This window comes from Dromaius novaehollandiae, chromosome 33 (genome assembly GCF_036370855.1).
Source record: "Dromaius novaehollandiae isolate bDroNov1 chromosome 33, bDroNov1.hap1, whole genome shotgun sequence".
NCBI lineage: Eukaryota > Metazoa > Chordata > Aves > Casuariiformes > Dromaiidae > Dromaius > Dromaius novaehollandiae.
This window is the reverse complement of record NC_088127.1, coordinates 1,768,209-1,788,253: the sequence shown is the minus strand read 5'-3', so window position 1 is coordinate 1,788,253 and position 20,045 is coordinate 1,768,209. Positions and strand designations below refer to the sequence as shown.

Genomic DNA, 20,045 nt, shown 5'->3' with positions numbered 1-20,045 from the left:
AAGTAAACAAGAGCAGAACAGCTGAAATTTGTATCTTTAATATCGTACATTCACTTGACATCACAGCGACCATTCACAAAACAGATTGTGTTATACTGTCACCTTGTGCAATTCCAAGCATTTCCATTTGCAACCAGAAACCAGATGCATATGTCCCATACCAAGCCAAAGAGATTATTACACAGTGTTCCACAAAGTACCACTTGTTAAAAAAAAAAAAAAAAAAAAAAAAAAAAAAAGATAATGTTAAGTTTTGTGCCACCCCCAAGTACTACAACCAAATGTGCAGTCCTTGATCTGGAATGTTATACAGCTGGTTCTGCGCAGGTACTGCATTTACTGCTGCCAGATTCCTACCAGGAAATCTAGTCAAACATTTGGTTCTACAAGATTGAATGTTTCTCAAAGGGAACAGTCAGTTCCTTGGCTGCAGACTCATCCAGGAACCAGTGCAGCTGCCCAGTATGAGGTTGAACAAGAGCAGCAGGAAGGGGCTTTTCCTCATCACCTTCCAAAATGCGCTGTTCAAAGAAACAGAACAGTGTTTCAGCAGACCGGTCAGTGAAAGAGTGTCGCAAACCAACAACATGAATCTTAAACCATTCATCACATCTAAAAACAAACAAACAAACAAACAAACTTCAGCTTGACTAAAATACTACCGTGTTTTCACCCCTACCCCTGTAGAAAGCAGACATTTGATTAAATGGCAGGTGTAACTATTGGCCTGGCTCTCCAGGAAAGTCAGTAAACCAGTCTTCTCCCCAAATATCTGCTGACAATCTGGATTTTCATTAAAAACATTAATCATTTGTTTTCAAAACATACATACCTTTAAAATAGCAGCTTTACCTTCCCCTGTAGCAACAAACACAACAGTCCGTGCTGCATTAAGCATGGGTAGAGTTAATGTTATCCGCTCTGGTGGTGGCTTTGGAGAATCAGTAATAGCAGCAACGATTTTCTCTTTCTCCTATCAGGGCAAAAAAAGCGTGGAAAAAAAAATCAGAACAAAGCAAGAGAACCACTCAAGGCAGATACGGTATATTCCAAACAGAGGAGTAAGTTGCCTGACTCTGACTAAGTAATGAATAAGGCGAAAGATCGTTATCGAGGACCATCTAGGATATACCAGCAGATTCCTAAAACTTTTCACATCTCCACCTAAACCGAGATCTCCTTTGTTCACTCCAAGGAGTCCAGTATCAGACTACTAGTCTTAGGAACGCAATTTGTGAGCTACTCATCAAAACAGCAGAGCAATAGCATCCATGTAGAGAGAGACAATGATGTTCTGTCAGTCATGAGCACAACCACATACATACAAAAAACAGGACAGGAGGAACCACTGACCCTGTGTTTCACACACACCAACTAAGGACAGTTAAAGTCAGAACTATAAGGAAGACAAAAAACCTAAAAGCGGTCCGATAAGCACAACTCGTATTTTGTTAAGCCGAATCCCCTCCTGGTTCTACAAGCTTACCTGTAAAAGGGGGTGATCTGGAAAGAGGGAGCAAGTGTGACCATCTGGCCCCACTCCTAAAATCAATAAATCAAAGACGGGGAAGTTCTCACCCTGAAAAGCCTATTAAAAAAGAATAAAAGATTAAACAGAAGATAAAAACCCTGGTCACTCCGATCGGTGACATGCTGCAAGGGAGTAAGTTCTACTGCGAACTGAACTGTAGAAGCGCAGGACGCTGCTGCTACTTTATCGCGATGAATTTCTAGTCAGGCCATAAAGTTTCTGGGGTGCCCCATGCTCGAGTGCCCTGTTGTGTGGTATAACCATCTGACAGGGAAGAAAGCACAGCAGTGGTTCACGTCCCTTTGCCAGAGCAATCACCAGTAAGGTAAACCGGAACAAAACATCATAAAAAGCATGCACAAAGCTACAAAGAAAAGCTTCTCCTCAGCACTGGCCCTTGCCTAAGCCCGTTCGCCTCATCAGCTCAGAGAAGAGCCCTGTTCCTGAAGGCATCGTGCTTGCTCTCTGCCCAGCGAGGTGCTGCCCTTCCCACAGGGGAAACGCCAGGGGATCCGGAGCGCGGCGCCTTTCACCCGGTAACCCCACAGGCGGCACCAGTTCCCGGCACCGGGGAGCTTCGCCCGCCCCCCCCGGGAAGCGGCGGCCCAGAGCTGCCGGTGCACCCTCCCCCGCCCCGGCCGGTACCTCTCGGAGCTTGGCGGCGTAGTCGGCAGCGGCGGCGGCCGCGGGCAGGCCAGGGGTGACGGCGAGCACCTGCCGCTCGGGCACAGGCAGCCGCGGCAGCAGCTGGGCCTGAGGAGACGAGCGAGGGGCTGTCAGGGGCGGCCCGGGCGCGGCGGCGCGCGCCGCCCCCAGCCCCGCTCACCTTGTAGGCCCCGAAGGTGCTCTCCGGGTGCTCGGGCGGCACCAGGCGCTCGTCGCAGAAGGCCAGGAGCCAGCGGGCCGGAGCGGCGGGGCCGGCGGCGGCCGGGAGCTCCTGGGAGAGGATCCGCACCAGGCTCCCCCCCGAGAGCCCCAGCGAGAAGCGGCCGCCGGCCTCGGCCGCGCGCTGGGCCACCAGCTGGGCCAGGGAGGAGCCCAGCTCCTGCGGCGAGGGGAACACCGAGATGTGGCGGGGCGCGGAGCGGGGCATGGCCAGGCCGGGACGCGGCGGCTGCGAGCTCGATGGCGGGGGCGGCGGCCGCCAGGCACGGCCGGAAGCGGCACGCCGTACCGTGCCCGGGCGGCTGTGGCGAGGCCGGAAGGGGCGTGGCCCCGCGCCGCCGCGTTGCCCAGCAACCCAGCGCCCCGGGGAAAGCGCGGGAGCTCGGCCGCGGGCCGCCCAGCCCCACGGGTGCCCGCGTGGGACACGCCGCGGGAAGCGCGCCCCACCGCCGCTGCGCAGCAGCCTCGTGCCCTGGCTGCCGCTGGAGGAAAAGACACAAAAAGGCACCTTCCATAGCACATTTACAGTTTTACAGCATCGGCAGTTACTCAGTTTCTGCTATCCAAACACTTAAACATCATGACTGAAAAGCATGAGCAAGGTCCTTGTAAAAATACCGTGCACAAAGCACTGGTCTCTGACAGAGCGAGGAAGAGGCTTCAGGTCAAGCTCCGTATCAGCACTCCCCAGGCAAACACACCACCAGCCCCCCTGGGACAGGGGCGGCAGCAGCAGAACATGGCTCCTCCACCACATATCACATAACCAGGTATTAGTTCGTTTGAGGTTCCTTAAGGCATCCACAGATGGATAGCACGCACGAGCTGCTGCGGCCAGGCAGGAGTTGCTCCCCGTCCTTTGGGGGTGGGGGGGGGACAGGCCAGGCACCCGCCCCAAAATGATTACACTGACACAAAGGCCAAGCCTGTAAATCTTAAAACACAGAACTGAATAGGGTTGTAATGCTGGTAAGAACACATGGAAACAGATGTCCTGCAGCTGTAGGTTTCTCCCATATTGGGAAAAAAACAAACAAACAAACAACAGTGGTTGCCTTTGAAACAAATACAAAAATTGCTCTCCTGGTTTGCTTCTGGTGACCCAGGTCTGCATTCAATTCAGGGCTTGCCTCCTCTCCTGCAGATGGCCACTGGAAGCTGACAGAGCAAATGGAAGCACAGCAGCATCAAAATTAACATTTCCTAAGGCTTCGTATCAGCATAGCGTAACATCGCCACACGGCTCCTGGCCGGCGCGGCCATTTACCGTGCCATCTCCTAGGCAAGGAGCAAACACACTGGCGTTTTCACTCTTTTGTCCTCCTAGGCGTAGCTCTGTAGGCCAGCATTGCTCTGCTCATGTTCAACAGTTGATGTCCACAGTACGTTTTCATCAGCTAGCAACTTACTCATCCTGTATATCAAAGCCTGCAATGACTCCAGATGCTATCCTCTAGTAATAACTAATGTCCATAATTCCCCAACCCTAAGGGCATGACACACTTCAATGTGAGATTTCCAGTGTGTAGTTAAGGTAAAATGTGAGCTAAGACAATTAAAAGACAATTAAGGTCTGCCTGGAGCAAACATTGTTAGAAGTCTTCTAACTTGGTAAGTAAAGTTCAGAGTCGAAGCTGAAAGAAACCTGTGCAGGGCACAAACATCTCCGTTTATCCTCAGGACATAAATAAATATAACCATAAAACTTCTCCCAGGTTGCACAAAGGACCTAGGTTTGTAGTGGTTACAAAAAATACTCTCTCTAGATGTGTAACAGCAGATTAATGGTATGTCAGTGCTCATTGAAGGAGCAGGTCACAGGTTAATGTGCTTTAGGCAAGGGAAACATCCCACGAGATTTTTCCCTGCTAGTGATTCACCATTTAAGGATCTCTCATTGCATATTAAGCAGGAATCTACTGCTTCCCACAAGCATCTCCCCTTCAGTTACTCATAGTTTTCTGTAAAAAGACTGACTTCAGACTAGATCATAAAGCAACTTTTCCAGCACAAATCCTTTCATAAAGGCACTCATCCAGTGGAACATATTTCCCCAACTTTAGATCCAGAAAATACAACCGATCTGATGTTTGATGGGGGTCAAATCCTTCCCTCTGTAAGCGGGTTTTCTGAATCTTAAACGTACCTTCAAGGGGGAGGAAAAAAAACGTTAAAAGATATTTAGCATCAAAAAACCTGTTTGAACAGTGAGGAAGAGGCATCCTGGCTGGCATTTCATTGTTAGTTTATAGTTCTGTCTGAGAATTAGCAACTTACTGAAGTTTGTAACTAAATGGGTTGTTATTCAGTTATATGAAGTTTGTACAGTTTTTACTTCTTCTTACACACAGGTTGAGAAAGGGAGTGTCTGGATTCCTAGGAAGTTAAAAACAAAACAAAGCAGCCAAATCATCAGCCGTTTCAGCAGTTGATGTGGCTGTTAGTCATACCGTAAGAAAGCTTAAGAGTACATGTATGTAGAGTATCTAGAGTAAGGCCAAACGATAGCATGTGAAAGAGCTAAAGGAGTCAAGAGCTTCTGTACACATTTGTTCAACAGCAGTTTGTGCATACCCTTTAGGTTACTTCGCAGCTAGCCAGATATTATTTCCAAGCCTCACTGTTGGGCAAAAGGCTCCAGCTGACCTATACAAATAACTTGCCCACACTGGCACAGATCTCACAGGAATTATTCCAAAGGACAAAGGCCACCCCCTCGCCTCCCATAAAGGTCTTCTCTATTAATGACTTGGAACTGGCTAATTTCATGTTTAAGACTCAACTGCAGTAATTATTTTTTATTAATGGTGACTGTGTGCCTGGTGTACTAGAAGTTATGCTACACGTTTCAGAGACTGCATTATGCAATCCCTGAAAGAAGGGCACAGGACAGCAACCAACCAACTCCACTCAAAACAAAGCGTCTAGTACAGGTTTCTCAGCTTTTTGCAATACAACACTGACACTTTCGGTTTCCTTTTGGATCTCAACATTCCCAGAGCTGTTAAGAGAACAGTTTCATATATGAAACACTGGTACCTGTGGTGTCAACCTGGGGTAAGAAACGGAGGAAGATGGGCCGGGCATAGGGAGGCAACACCTTCTGTAGCTCCTGATACAAAACATTGGGATTCACTTTAGCTTTAGGATCTGCGATTGCCGCCATTCCAGCTTTTCCTTCCACCCCTGAAATAAAACAGCACAGCTTAGATGGAGATTACAGGCAAAGAAGGAGCAATGGTTAGGTTAAGTACGAAATATTCAACAGATTCAAGAACAGATATTTCACCCTTTCCTCTTCATATTGAGGCAAAGTGCAACATGCTGAAGAGAACTGCAGACCGTAATCAAATCCGTTTCCAGCACACTCCCCCTTAGTCTAAGGTAAAAAATCGCAAAATATCCTTGCCCCTGAAAGCTAATGCAGATCTTGTTTTTATCAGACTGCTCTCACATACACTACAATAAAAATTCAGGGGACCGAACCACCATAATGAGAACCTCTCTGACCAACACTTGCTCAGGATAGATTTCTCCTCTCAGAGGGACATCTCCTCTTGCTCACTCTGACTTTGTCCAAACCCTTTATTTACACCCACATTGCTTGAGAGCTATTTATTTATCCTTTCCAAAAGACTTGTTTTGTTCGGTATTACTTCGCTATGCCAGAAACCCAGGCTTCACAAATGAGAACTTTCAGGAGCAGAGCCAGGAGACCTTTGCCACTGGAGTAGCACCGTCCGGAACAAATGACCGGCCATCCCATTCCCATCCTTGTGCCCACCTCTGTTCCATTCTCCCCAACCCCCCTTTCTGCATTACTTGAAGATTTAAGGGCCCAAACACCCAGCTGTTCCTATGGAAGGGTCTTTTCACACCAAGAGCTTCTGCAAAGTTCATCATAAAAACCTTCCTTATTAAGAAACAAAGAGATACAAATCATACAAAAACATGAATCAGGACTGCGTTGTACCCTATGGCAGATGGAAAACTCCAAATACACAAGAGGAAAAATCTGTTGTCTAATCTCTAAATGACATACCTTCCTCCAAATAAAGACTCCACCTCTGGCAACATGGATCACTACTGGGTGTCAGGTTATTTCTCCTGCTCAGAACAGATGCGACCATGTCAAACTCCACTGTCAGTCTCTATCGTATCTTCTCATTTTGGGGCACCCAGTTTTAGTGGCCTAATATTCGCTTTTCTCCCTAAACCTTGAGAGTTCTGCCTATGTTTTACCTGGTACTTCCACTCCATACACTGCAACATCTGTCTGGTTGAGGATGTGACTCAAAATTCCTTCTACTTCTGTGGTGGAGACATTCTCTCCTCGCCATCGGAAGGTGTCCCCACTGCGATCTTTGAAGTACATGTAACCAAGTTCATCCATCACTAACACATCTCCTGGGAGGGAGAGAGAAGACACCAAACCATCTCAGAACTGAAGTCCTGCAGCACTCAAGACTGCCTTCCTGTCGTCTAATCTGCCATGAAGATTCAGCACTGCCTTCTTGCCAGGGAGGTACAGAACTAGATCAGTGAGTTTTCACCTGCAGTGTACTGCATCTCCATGTTATGGGACAGGAAAAAAAAAAACAAAAACAAAAACACCACACTACAACATTAGAAGAGCAGAGGAAAAAAACCCTCCCTACATATATTCACCTTGAAATGTAGACGTTTCTCATTAAATCCAGAACAGCTCAGAAGCTGGGAGCTTCTAAACTCTCACCAGTCTGTCTCTCAAAAGAAAAATCTCACTATTCTAAAATTTTACAACCTTTAGAATTTTATCAATTCAAATTTAGAAGCTCTTAAGACCATCTTCTGCACAATGCTGAAGAATGTCTGCAAACAGTACTGGTGAATCCAGTGCTCACGCTGACAGTACCTGAAAGGTATGCCTGGTCCCCTTTTTCAAACACGTTGTAAGCTATCTTCTTGTTGGTGGCACTCTCACTGACGTAGCCATCAAATCGACGCAGGGGATCCTGTTGATTTATCTGACCTACAAGTAATCCCGGCTCTCCTACAGAAAACAGGGCCAGACACCACAAGATGACAACAATCGATAGCATATTTCACAACCAGTTAAACTTTGTAAACATCAATATGTGGTTGCTGTATGTCAAAGATACTCAGTTGCTGAACTGAGCTATCTTTGAAGGAAAGATCTAGAAGTGGAAGTCTATGTACTATACCTGAAACCACTTAAACCAACTAGCACTCATTAGATTTTTTTTAATAAAGCTGTTATTCATTTGTTGAGATTAACACTCACCTGGGCAACAGGGGATACACAGCCCCCTAGAATCACGGATCAGCTCCATTGTGTCCTCGTTGACCTTCACCAAACGAATGGGATAAACATTGGGCAAAATCCGACTGTTGAAACCACAGGCACCAACCTTCCAAAAGGTAGAGGAAAACAAAGGCTGAAGTAAATTGCTTAGTTTATGTATTACTACTTTCTGGGAATCTTCTGGTCATTCTTCCCCCTCCATTTAACAGGAAGCAAGCAAATTTACCCCAAATACAAGATTTATCCCATGTTTTTTACACATGACACCTCTAATCACCAATTCAGTTCTCTATCATCCCTTGCAAGAGGACTAGGATGCAATGTGCAGAGCAGTAAGGAAAGCAAGCAGAGTTTTTTCTTTCTTTGTACTTTTCCCTAGCCTTCCACTATAATCACTTCTTTCCTTACCTTTCCATCTAAATTTGCAATGCTACAGTTACATTCGGTGGCTCCATAGAACTCTCCAATCTGTTTAATTCGAAAGCGCTTTGTAAAGTCTTCCCAGATGGTTGGTCTCAAACCATTACCCACTGCTAGTCGCACACAGTGTTGGGTTTCTGACTCTCGTACCGGCTGATTCAGAAGATACCTGCAGATTTCCCCGATATACTGAATAATCTGAAGCGGTAAATACAAAAACATAGCTCAGGCTTCAGGCAATCCTTACAGTGCCCTGGAAAAAGCCAACTAAGAGGCCACTGGCATCAATGTACCTCATGGAACTAGACATGTCAGACATTTTAATAAACTGTGAATGTTTACAAATTCAAGTTGGGGCTTCTTTCCATGAAAAACTATGCAAAAGTAAAACAGTCGCTGCCCCCAGGAACCAGCAAATTAACATCAGGAAAGAGAGAGGAGTAGAGAAGGGATTCCTCAGTATGAATCAAAATACCCATAGACAGAAAAACCCTCATACCTCAACAGATCCTGAAGGACCTCTAGAAAGATACGGGGAATGAGCAGCCAAACACAAAGTAAGAACTTGGCTTGCCTGAGCTGGCAAAATTAAGTCTCAGAGGAGATCAAATTACTATCTATAAATACTTTTTTTTTGGGGGGGGGGGGGGCGGGGAGCTGCAAGAAAAACACCAGGAAAGAGGAAGAGCTGCTTGAGTTAGAAGATAATGTTGACAAAAACAAAAGCAGAGATTTATTGGCAATGAAATGCAAAGAAGATTCCTCAGCAGACACTCCTAATGCAGTTAGATTCTGGAAGAGCTTTCCAGAGAGTGGTGGATGCAAACGCCTTTGTTTTAAAAATTGGTCTTGATAAATTTACACAGGGGAAGCAGTAGAGGATGACTGAAACTTCAGAAAGCCTCTTAATCCTGCACTCCTGATGTGGCACTGGCAATTTGAACACATTTTGGTGCCAGTACCTCTATGTTTACCAAGGGTCAAGGGACAGATAGCAGAAGAAGGACGTTCAGAACCAGATGAAAGCTGCTACTGAGCAATGAGAAAGGAACGACAGGAACACAGGAGGCAAAGACTGATAGACTGGTAAGAAAAGAAAGGGAGAGATGACAGGCTAACAATGGCGAAATACTATCTAGAGATCAGTAATTAAGTAGCATACTGAGAGCACCAGAGAGACTAGAGTTAGGCAGCAAAGATAGCAACTGCTCAGTTAGAGGCATCATCAGTACCCTCACCGTGCATTTGTACTTTGTGCAGTCATCCCAGAAGCGACTGGCTGAGAACTTCTTCCTGACTACCACAGTGAGGCCGTGGATTAGACACTGGCCAACTCCCATAATGTTACCTGGAAAACAAGGATCATTGGTGTTAGCTTCAGCCATTCTAGATTCATTCATTTGTAATGGTACATGGAGGATCTCAGTGGCAAAAGGATCATAACATGTAAGGGGGCAGACTCCTGCCTCAGAGGAGAAGCAAGTTTACCTGCAGAATGATACAGCGGCAGGCAGTTGTAGAGGATATCGTCAGGGTGCATTTTGTATGCATAGTAACCAAAGGCAGCTATCCGATAATACCTGTAAGAACATAGTGCATGCTAAAGTAGTAAAATAGGTAAAAACTTGAGTTTCACTATGTGAAAAGCACCTCAAGAGGGAAGTCCCTCTTCAGGTCCTCACCTGCTGTGCACCACAATGGCAGCTTTTGGCATTCCTGTTGTACCTGAAGTATAGATATAAAAGAGTCGATCTAGAAGAATGGAAAGAGGAGTCAGGAGCCAGACAGACTATTCTCAACTGTTTGAGAAAAATCCCCGCAGGGCTGGTATTTTAGGCTCTGTTGCTATCAGCTGAGGAACTGCTTTGAAATGGTGACAGCACAGCAGATAGTACGCTACCAAAGCTGGCACAAAAGTCAATTTGCAGCCCTAGTACAGAACCTGTGGTGCTCCCGAATGTCATCTGTAATGGTAAATACAGAAACCTGTACAACTGGTTTGCAAAGCCCTAAGGACATGAACTTTTCCTGGGCAATTTGCAAGAGGAGGAACTACGTTAACTCTCCAGGTCAGACACTAACGGGAGATGACTCTAGAGGACAGGTCTCAAACTGTGTCTGACAGAAAGGCAGGATTTCTGAAATTCTAAAGCAAAAAAGATAATCTAAAGGAAGAGATGCCACAAGCCTCATGGCAGCATCATTCCTCCTACAGTACCCAAAGTACCAAAATGCAGTCTACTGCTTTACCGATCTCAGATATGATTAGTTCTCTTAAAATATGAAATACAGACTAGCCAGCTAGCCTCTTCCCTTCCTTCTCCTTTATTACAAACCCACCAGTGCTCAGCTGCAGCACAGGCTTATTACAAGGAAAGATTTTAATTACATACAAGTCAGTTACAGGGAAAAGAGGGGGGGACACAACAATGTAGGCTATTACATCCTACAGACAAAGAAAAGCATAAATTTGTGGAGGTAGTGGAGCAAGAGGTAACCCTGGGAAATATAAGCTTCTGCACCCGTGCATTCCAACAGCCATTCTTATGCAATGGAAGAGCTGTCTTAGGGAATGCGCCAATCTCCTTCATTTAGGTATTAAATACATGAGTTCTGTAAAACTTGGAAATCTCAGACAACGAGAAGCTTAGCCCAGAAAGTCCTAAAACCAGGATCTTTTTTTTTTATTCCGTGGTTTTTTTAATTATTTTTATTCCTCTATTTGTGAGCCCAAGACTGAGTTAACTTAATTTCTCTTTATTTGCTTATTTTTCTTGTTTTATTGTCACCTAATCCAGTTCTTCTTCACATCACATAGAAAAGTAAAAATCACTGAGAAAATTACCATCTAAACCTTTGACTGGAACCTGATCTGGAGGAGATTTTGATGCAGTACTCAGAAGAGGATCAAGATGTCTGGTCTCCACAGGAATAACATCTGGGTTGTAGTCACCAGAACAGTATTTTGCCATGTTCTTCCCCAGCATCCCATTCACTTCAGATATTGCTGCAATACCAAACAAGTCTCTTTTACAACAAACATAACGCCCTAGGCTATGGTAAAAATGAACTGTGTCGAGTCCTATTGTGCCTAACAGCATCACTGTAATGGAAAGACCTGGAGAACCAGAGACTATTTTACAAGACTCATGTCATATCTGTTCAGATAACATCACTGCAGTCAGTGTCCTGGGTTCAGCAAAGACCCTGTCACAAAACTAGGCAAAATTATTTTTCCACATGACCCACCATGCCATGATCTTCAAATGATCTAGAAGGATTTCAAGTAGATGATTTGGAATATTAAATTATCAGATCTAACAATAATTGTTGGAAGAAAGTTAATTAGAAAAGCAGGGGTGTACTTAGAAATAGCATCCATTGATAAACCTATTACACAGCAGATAAAGTGTGAAATTAAGCAAAGATTATTAACTAAGCAAAAGAGAAACATAAGTAAGCCTAGTGGCACATTTCACCGTTTCTATGCTAAAGTACAAAACTCCAGATGTGGCTCTTCCAGAGCCAATGGGACTAGATCAAACCAATGAGTTCAGTTTGTGCCCTCTGATACCAGAAAGACACCAGCATATGAAACCAAGCTACTTACAGCTCCACTCAGAGCACTGCTCCTCCTTTAGTCTGAAATATTAACTGAACAGTTTTGCATTTTTTAAATCATTAGATTTACCATCTTCATATTGTTCCTAGCTTTTAATATGGCCAGATGTGGCCATATCTTTTTGTTTTTAGTACACTTGATCTCTGCATTAAACAGGACTCATCCGAGTGAGCACTTCACTTCATGATTTGACCATAACGTATACAAACATCCAAGTGACTCACCTGAAGACAGCTCTCCTCCAAAGATCACAGCTTTTGCACCTGAGGTTGTCACACAGTAAACCAGAGAATCCAAGCGCAAATTAAAGTTAATAAGAGCTGCTTCAATGCCAACTTTTGCCATCCCTAGCCAGAGGCCAACAAACTCAGGACGGCTCTCCATGAAGATTGCAATGACATCCCCCAGACGGAAGCCCTGCTGATAGAAGTAGTTAGCCACAGCATTGGAGTACTCGTCTAGCCACCTAAAAGTCCATTTCTCACCAGTGGCCTCATAAATCAGAGCCACCTTGTCAGGGTGCCTGCGGACAACATCCTGGAACATCTTCGGAATAGTGTTTTTGGCTTTTTGATGCCTTCGCAACTTATACTTGACTCGTAACAGCACTGAGAGGCCACTGCAGCAAAGAAAGAGAAGGAATAACTCCAGCAAAAATTATGAAGGTCTCAAAGACAGTTTGATATTCACACCAAAATATATTGATTCAAGCTTCTGTGCAGACATACAGACTGAAAAACCTCTTTCTGCTGGGAGATTCTGTGTTATCTGGAGGGCCACTAAGTTTGTCACTGTTTTTCTGTAATCTGAAAAAATTCTTCCTTTTATATTGCAATTCTGTTTTGCTTTTTGGGGGTCTTTTTGGTTTTTTGCTTGTTAGAAAAGAAAAAAAAAAGGATGATGCTTCTGGATAACTACTCATATCTGTTTCCACATCAGAAAGGGAAGTGGAGGCTTTTCTGTCTTCTGTAATTTACATAATTCTTTTAAGTCTGTTGAGCAGTAGCTGCAAGTTAGCACAGTTCAAACTTTAGGGCAGTTAAAGAAGTCCTTGTCTGAGCTTCAGCTGTCTCCCTTATATTGTTCTGGTTCTCCTGGTGAATACTATCTTTAGAGGCATACTGGCTCTCTTGATTAGCAAGCTTATTTTCATATCTAAATTATAATTGATAGCCAAAAGTACACTTCCATAACATCATCATCAAAATGAGAACAGCAGATCTGGGTGCATATAATGGGTCCCATTTCCTTCCTGGAGATCGGAAGATGGAGGCGGCATTTTTCCACCATCAAATAGGAAATTGTAGTGCAACAAGAGTTTGGAAGAATCCCCAGAAACTTGAAAGGTCAGTTAATATTAGTACTTAAAACCCCCGCAACTCTCATGAGTGAAAGTCAATAGCAGGAACCTTCGTCAGTGAAGCCTTGGAGAAGGGGGAAGGGTACATTTGAGAAACAAGTTGTTGGCATTTGTCGGACTGAGCTGGGCTTTCATGGTGACCTTACACTAAGCTGTGCCAAATACAGAACAGAAGAGCCTTTTCACTGGTTAGCTGCACTTTCCAGACACTTAAGGGGCTCCATTCTGCCTAGTTTATTTTCTGCCATTATTCCTAGCTTGCCATGCAATCAGGAGGAAACAGCTCTTCAAAGCACACTGACAGCCACAGTAAAGCCAGGCAGTCCCTGGCAATCCCAAGAGCCCTAAATCCTTTAGAATAAAGGGATCTCCTCAGAGAGGCCTAAAAAACCACGGAACTAAATGAGACAGCAACAACAGACTCCCAGGAGATGGGAATGGCCCTAGAGACTTACAAATCTGTAGGTCATAAATGATCATTTTAGGTTACGTGGCCTAATACCGACTGTCTCCAAGTCTAGGAGCAACAATAGCACACTTTGCTCCTGTAACTCTTCCCACAGGTTAAGCAAATGCTCTATGAACTACTCATTGCATGCCACGGAAGGACACTTTTGCAGCTCGTATCCCCGTTTTGTGAGCTGTTCACCTGCTCCCTTTAAGACTGGGCCTTCCGAATCGCTGTTTGCTTCTCCTCACGCACAGGGAAGGCTGCCAGAAAGAAAAGCTGCCTCCAGTAAACACTTTGCACGGTTCGGACTCAGAGCGAGCTGCAAGGCGCACGCTTATCCCCCCCCGCGCCTCCCGTCCTGCAGGGCCGGCAGCGAAACCCGACAGGTCTCCTGGGGGCAACGGAGGTGGCTCGGTGGGAACGCCGAGCGCTGGGGGCACCTGCGGGCAATACTCACAACAGGTCCCGCAGGGCGGTCTTGAAGACGACACGCAGAAGCCGCCAGCCGCCGCTGCCGATGTAGACGCCCAGCGAGGCCGCCAGGCTCCATGACCAGGGCACGCCGAAAAACCGCATCAGCCCCAGCGAGCCGAGGGAGGCGGTGCAGGCCCCGACGGCGTGCATGCTGCGGGGATACGGCAAGCGTCAGGGCGGCCCGGCACCCCCCGCCGGGTGCCGGCAGCGAGGCCGCCCCGGGCCCGCCCGCCGGGATCCCCCCAGCTGCGGCCGGCGGGCACAGGAGGCGGCGCCCGCCCGGAGGAACCCGACCCCGCCGCGGGCAGCCGCCCGCCCGGCCCCGCTACCTCAGCGGCTCCAGCAGCTTCTGCGACCCTGGCAGCCGCGGCCCCCCCGGCCCCGCGCGCAGCCCCCCGAGGGCCGGGAGCGCCGAAAGCGCCACCTCTGATAGGCCGGAGGGCAGCGGCTGCCGCTCCGCGATTGGGCGGTGAGGAAGGCCTGCGTAACGCCGCCAGGGGGGCGGGCGCAGCCTGGGCGGGTGCTTCGCGCCCCGCCCCCTGGGCGGCGCTGTCGTCGCGGCCGGGGCCGGGGCCGGCACGGCCCGGGAGACCTCATAGCCCGGGACCGAACCGGACCTGGGTCTGCACGGCCCGGGAACCGGCTCGGCCCGGGCCCGGCACGGCCCAGGGAACCGGCACGGCCGGCGACCGCCTCCCCACACCCGTCTCGGCAGCCCCAGGCGCTGGCCTCGCACTTTAAGCAGATTAGGGGAGACTTCGCGGAATCCGCGTTTATTAATAGCCCGGGAGCGGGAGGCGGGAGCGCCGCGGGGCCGGGGCCGGGGCCGGGGCCGGGCAGAGCGGGGCAGGCGCCCGGAGGAGGCTGCGGCCGGAGCCCCGCGTCCTCAAAGGACTGAAAAGCGGCGCAGTTGTTGCTCTTTGGTCCGTAAAGCCCCGGCTGACCCAGCTCGGGCTTGCCTATGGCTTCGCTCTTCACTGGGAGGGTCTTGGTTGTGAACAACGGTGCCCGGGACGAGCTGGACACGGACCGGGAGCTGGGCCGCAGTCTGGAGAACAAGGTGCTGCTGCTGTATTTTGGGTCTGGGGAGTGCCCACGATGCCAGGAGTTCTCGCCACTGCTCAGAGATTTCTTTGTGAGACTCACAGATGAATTTTATGTGGAAAGGGCTTCACAGCTGGTCCTGGTGTACGTGTCTCAGGATGAGACGGAGGAAAAGCAAATCAAGTTCCTGAAGACGATGCCAAAGAGATGGCTGTCCTTGCCTTTCGAGGATGAGTTCAAAAGGTAAGTGCTGAATAAAGCAGCAAGACAGAATTTATCAGTTTCTAAGTTTCCTTCAGGTAACTCCATGATGTATTTTCAAACATTTATACAGTTTTCAAACAGGAAAATTCCATTTCCATTTTATACAGTCCCCACAGGACTGGTCAGCATGGTGCATTCATACATTTAATTGACAGCTTGAGGCAGGCACCACGCTGTGCAAACACAGAGGAAAGTCTTCCGTGGTACTGGTGGTCAAATCACTGCTGGGGAATAGGAAGGCGCAGACTGAACATTTGTCTGGAGGAAAAAAAAATACCAAACAGCTAAAGCTATTTCGTTGAACACCTTTATAAAGGACTTAGAGTAAAAAATGTTTCCTCTACTTCTATTTTTTGCTGATCTAATGTATTTGTATTCTTATTTTATAACACTATTTATTTCTAAGTCTTAAAGACTCCTGCCAATACATCATCCCTCTAAGCTGAATATATAGAGTGAAAGATTGCGTAAGTAACTGAAGTGTACCTTCAGCCAAAAGGGAAACGTGCCCCTCTCCAACGTAACCTCATTAGTGGCAGAAAGAATTGTAATTAAATAGTAGATGTTGAGAATACGTCTAGCTCCTTTTGATGATAAACTGGAGCATGTTAAAAAGTCAAGCTTCTTACTAACTGTTGAAGTCCTGCATTGCTTGCGTAGAACAAGCCTAAGCAGTCATCCTGCATCTACTGGTGCCCTGACATGTCAGTACTTAAATACCCTTCCCCTTTTCCTGGCACCACAGGAAATAATTATTTGCATAATTTGCATAATTTGCATAATTGTCAGATCTCAGACTAGTGAGCAGGGTTTGTGAGCTACTTCCCAAGACCCCTTTTTGCCCAAGGCAGATACTACAAGTAGCGGTATATCATCATGCAACCCTGTCTGCAAGATCTGCAAACTCTCCCACAGTATAAACCTGGCAGCATGTAGACAGTAGCCTTGGTAGCCATCTAGCACTGTTTGAGGATCACTGCTCTTCTTAATTCGTGTTTTTTTCCCCCATTGCCTTCCAGAGAGCTGGAGCTGAGGTTTGCAGTGTCTGATGTACCTGCAGTGGTGGTGCTGAAGCCAAACGGGGAGGTGATTGTTGGAAATGCTGTGGAAGAGATTAGGCGCATGGGTCCTGCCTGCTTCAGGAACTGGCAGGAGGCTGCTGAGCTAGTAGATAGAAACTTCCTCTTGGCAGAGGACTTTGATTACCTGGCTAGAAGAAGCATCACTGACCCCATCCGCCGCCTCAAATACAAACTGAACAAGAAGACAAAGAATGAAGAAAAGAAAGAGGAAGGTGAAGAGTCTCGTTAGGGGCTCACGAGGTTGCAGCTGCTACGCTGATGTGGCTTGGGACTTCCCTCAGATGACTATCTCAGCCTGGCTGCGTGCAGTCTCAGGAACACAAGTCTATTTATCTAATTTTTGCATCCCTAAGATTTACTGTGATCGTGGTGATAGCTGCAGAACCCTTAGCAAGAGTCAGCATATGAGTGGGGAGATGAGGCAGACAACTGGGCTTTACAGATGTGTCCAGTAACATCTATCTGTATCTTAAAAGTCTGCCAGTTTTCTGAAAGGAAAATTGTTCTGAGACAAATGCATCCTACTGTCACACACAGTTTTTGGTACCTAGAAAATTGGTTAGCATATCAAGGGCATTTGGAACCTGGCCAAATCACATTTCATTTTTATGACTCCAGGACCCTTACATTTACTGTAGTAAAAAATCTCACGGTAAAGTCTTTGTTGTTCATTTACTAAAAACAGTAGAAGAAAAGCAACTACTAGAGAGCAGCATTCAGTGAATGAGTCAGTAAAAACAATTTTAAAAGAAGGGATCTGCATTAAAAAAACCCAAAACCAGCATGTCCATGGGCTGCTATGAAGACACTGAGAAGCTATAGCAAACAACAGTGAGAACACAATCCCTGTGATAAGCCAATGTCTTCTTTTTTGGAGACAGAAAGATACCCATGGGCTAAGTGAGCAAGTCCTGAGAAAGCTCTTGTGTTGCTGCTAATATACTGCTGCAAGTTTACATTCCAACCAGGTTCATTTGAGAGGTAATGAACAGGTTGTTTCACGACTAGCAATACGACACTCAGCGGCTGCCCCAGTGACCTGCCTCTGCCCTGCAAACCTCTTCCTTTTCTCTGCTAATGGCGGTTGCCATCTGCTGCTGAAAAGCATCAAGTGCTGAGCACAGTAGCAGGGAACCCAGGTCCCTTTTCCGGAGAGGAGCTCCAGCCTTGTTAGAAAGCGTTTAACTAGGCACAACCTCAAGAAAGCTTCCTTCAAGAAATCCCTCCTTTACTCCACTGAAGAAATTCCTGAGCATAGATATTCATAACTGTACGGCTGGCAGGCCTGAGTCAGGTCAAAGACCCGTCTGTCCTCACCTACCATTGCAAGCGCTAGGTGGGTAAGGAAAACTGTAAGGCCAGGACACATCTTAAGTAAGCAGCTCTCTGCCTCACCCTTCCAGTTTAAACTGATTTGTATGAAGCCAACTAAGATGATATTTTTACACCTTTGGGAGCGTACAAAAACTTGGTTACAGAGTCTGCAGACTGGAGATGGAGGCATCTCCAGTAACTAAGGAGTTTGAAAAGCAGTAAGCCTGTGAAAGACCAAAGAATAATTCATTTGCTCATTTCTGGTCCCTTGTTCTTAATAATATCACTGGTGGGAGGAGGCGCTGAGGATTTAAAAAACTTTATTGGATACGTGAAGGATCTGAGAACAGATGTGTGTGTTGAAGACAGACAGAGAAGCAGTGCCAGGCCAGCTTGTTCAACTTGTTTTCTCACTTAATCCTCCCTCTCTTTGCCCAGCAAGCTTGACAGGTGGAAGAGGGAAGAAGGAGAATATTAAACCAATGATTGTGAGGAACCATCAAGAGCCCTGGCTATCTGGCTTGGTTTGTAAAAGACTGGTACCTGCAGGTGTAGTATATGTCTGACAGACAAAGATTCCCATGGGCGGGGGGGGGGGGGGGACCTGACAGATTAATCTCTCATGTTTCACATGAAGAAAGTATAACCAGCTCACTTGTTATCAGTCTGTGACAGAGAATCTGAGAAAATAAATGAGAAAGAAAAATGGACGAAGGGATCCTGGAAGAGCCATATGAGCAGCAAGAAGGCCGCGTCCTTCAAGATGCTCCCTGTATTTTGTATGGCACGCTGACACTGAGCAAAGAGATAGAAATAAAACCTTTCTTTCAGATGACATATCTGCTGGATGAGTAAAACTATACTGTCAGATTGTCATTAATAAAACGTTATTCCATTTACCTAGGGCAATGCTCAACAGTTAATACAACAGACTGTTACAACAGTATTTAAAAAAACAAGTTCTAAATCACAAATCAGGAGCCTGAGGAAATGCCAGTGTGGGAGGGAGGCAAAGGACAATGCTTTTATCTGTAAAAGCTGTCCATTTTAGTGTTAAAACTATTAATAGGCAGTCAGGTGCCGCTTCTCACCCTCATGGACCTTTGACATTAGTAAAAGGACCACTTGACTTTTTGTTAATTATATTAATATGGAATTGTCCTGTCCTGTCCATTTTTACCCACCACATTTTGCTGTGCTCAAAACAGAAAGTTACTCTTTTGTTGGTTATTGTGTGACAGAGCAACAGGCCGAGCAACAGGCGCTGAGCAATTGTGAAAAGTGAAACAGCTACCAATGGAAAGTGCTGCTGTGCTAACATAATAAACAAACTCTTTATTTCCTCTTTTTGCTTTTCCGTTTTTTTTTTCCCCCAATACAAGCCATAATGCTTATGAATGTACTTTGGACAAAAGTGTGAGATATAGTCATACTTTTCTCATAACTAATAAAGCTTCACAAAATGTGGAAAGCAATGGAAACCAAACCTGCAAGGCACATCATAGGCAGGAGTCACATTACAGATCTAAGAACAAGGGGCAATGTGAGCTGTAGATGCTCTACCTAGAGAGTAAGCATGGTATTGCACTTAACGCAGAAAAATCCTGCAGAGAAAGAAAGGCCAGGAACAGGTTTGCATTCCCAAGTAGCTCTGGGCTGTCCCTTATGCTAAGTCATGTTCAGTCATACAATCCAAGGAAAAGCATACAAGCTGTCAATATGCAGGAATGACCAGTGATGCCAAGCAGCCAAACCAACCCCTACACCTTTGTGTCAGTTCAGGATTATTACTGTACAGCCTCTGCAAGCTCTGCAGTTGCCAAAGCTTACTCGTCTTTTGCTTCCTTGATGGGGGTTTTCTAGGGCAATCTGTAGCTGAAGTTAATTGCTAAGATGCTGAGTGAATTGCTAAGATACCTGAAACCTCATTTCAAATGTCCAATGTCAGGAGATGACTATGTTACAAAACCCTGTGCTCAGCACATCCTTTAAATCCTTCAGTGGGCCTAGTAGAAAAACTCAATATTATTGATAATATACACAAAAAAGTATATTTTATTCTGTCTTTACAGATGATTTTTTGGGGGGGCCAGAACATGGAACTAGACTAGCCATTGCCTGAGCTCTAATAGTGGCTCCATCTGTGGTCTTAGGAAAGTCACATTATTTTTCCACCTTAAGTTCCGTCGCACATGAAAATTCTCCCGACTGATACATCGCACAGAAGCACTGCAAAGTGCTGTTAGGATATTTAGCTCTGGCTTCATGTGTGGGGCTTATTATTTATAAGTAT

General features: G+C 46.2%; 3 protein-coding genes across 3 annotated transcripts; 1 reads left to right on the top strand and 2 right to left on the bottom strand.

The window, feature by feature from the left end:
* Positions 1-22: 22 nt before the first annotated feature.
* On the bottom strand, positions 23-2,758 carry PGLS (6-phosphogluconolactonase). Its single transcript, XM_026114995.2, has 5 exons — positions 2,358-2,758; positions 2,177-2,284; positions 1,487-1,588; positions 833-973; positions 23-521 (listed from the first exon to the last, which is right to left on the bottom strand). Exons 1-5 carry the CDS (start codon positions 2,622-2,624, stop codon positions 384-386), a joined length of 756 nt encoding a protein of 251 aa, XP_025970780.1. The 5' UTR covers positions 2,625-2,758; the 3' UTR covers positions 23-383.
* Positions 2,759-2,921: 163 nt separating this feature from the next.
* On the bottom strand, positions 2,922-14,515 carry SLC27A1 (solute carrier family 27 member 1). The gene is made up of 13 exons (XM_064499433.1): positions 14,378-14,515; positions 14,032-14,199; positions 11,988-12,382; positions 10,987-11,148; positions 9,824-9,893; positions 9,630-9,721; positions 9,380-9,489; positions 8,130-8,339; positions 7,701-7,827; positions 7,311-7,448; positions 6,659-6,823; positions 5,456-5,602; positions 2,922-4,562 (listed from the first exon to the last, which is right to left on the bottom strand). The coding sequence occupies exons 2-13, from the start codon at positions 14,196-14,198 to the stop codon at positions 4,405-4,407; spliced, it is 1,941 nt and encodes a 646-aa protein (XP_064355503.1). The 5' UTR covers position 14,199; positions 14,378-14,515; the 3' UTR covers positions 2,922-4,404.
* A 494-nt stretch (positions 14,516-15,009) lies between these two features.
* Positions 15,010-19,097, top strand: NXNL1 (nucleoredoxin like 1). The gene is made up of 2 exons (XM_026115007.2): positions 15,010-15,335; positions 16,376-19,097. The coding sequence occupies exons 1-2, from the start codon at positions 15,010-15,012 to the stop codon at positions 16,665-16,667; spliced, it is 618 nt and encodes a 205-aa protein (XP_025970792.2). The 3' UTR covers positions 16,668-19,097.
* The last annotated feature ends 948 nt before the right edge of the window (positions 19,098-20,045 follow it).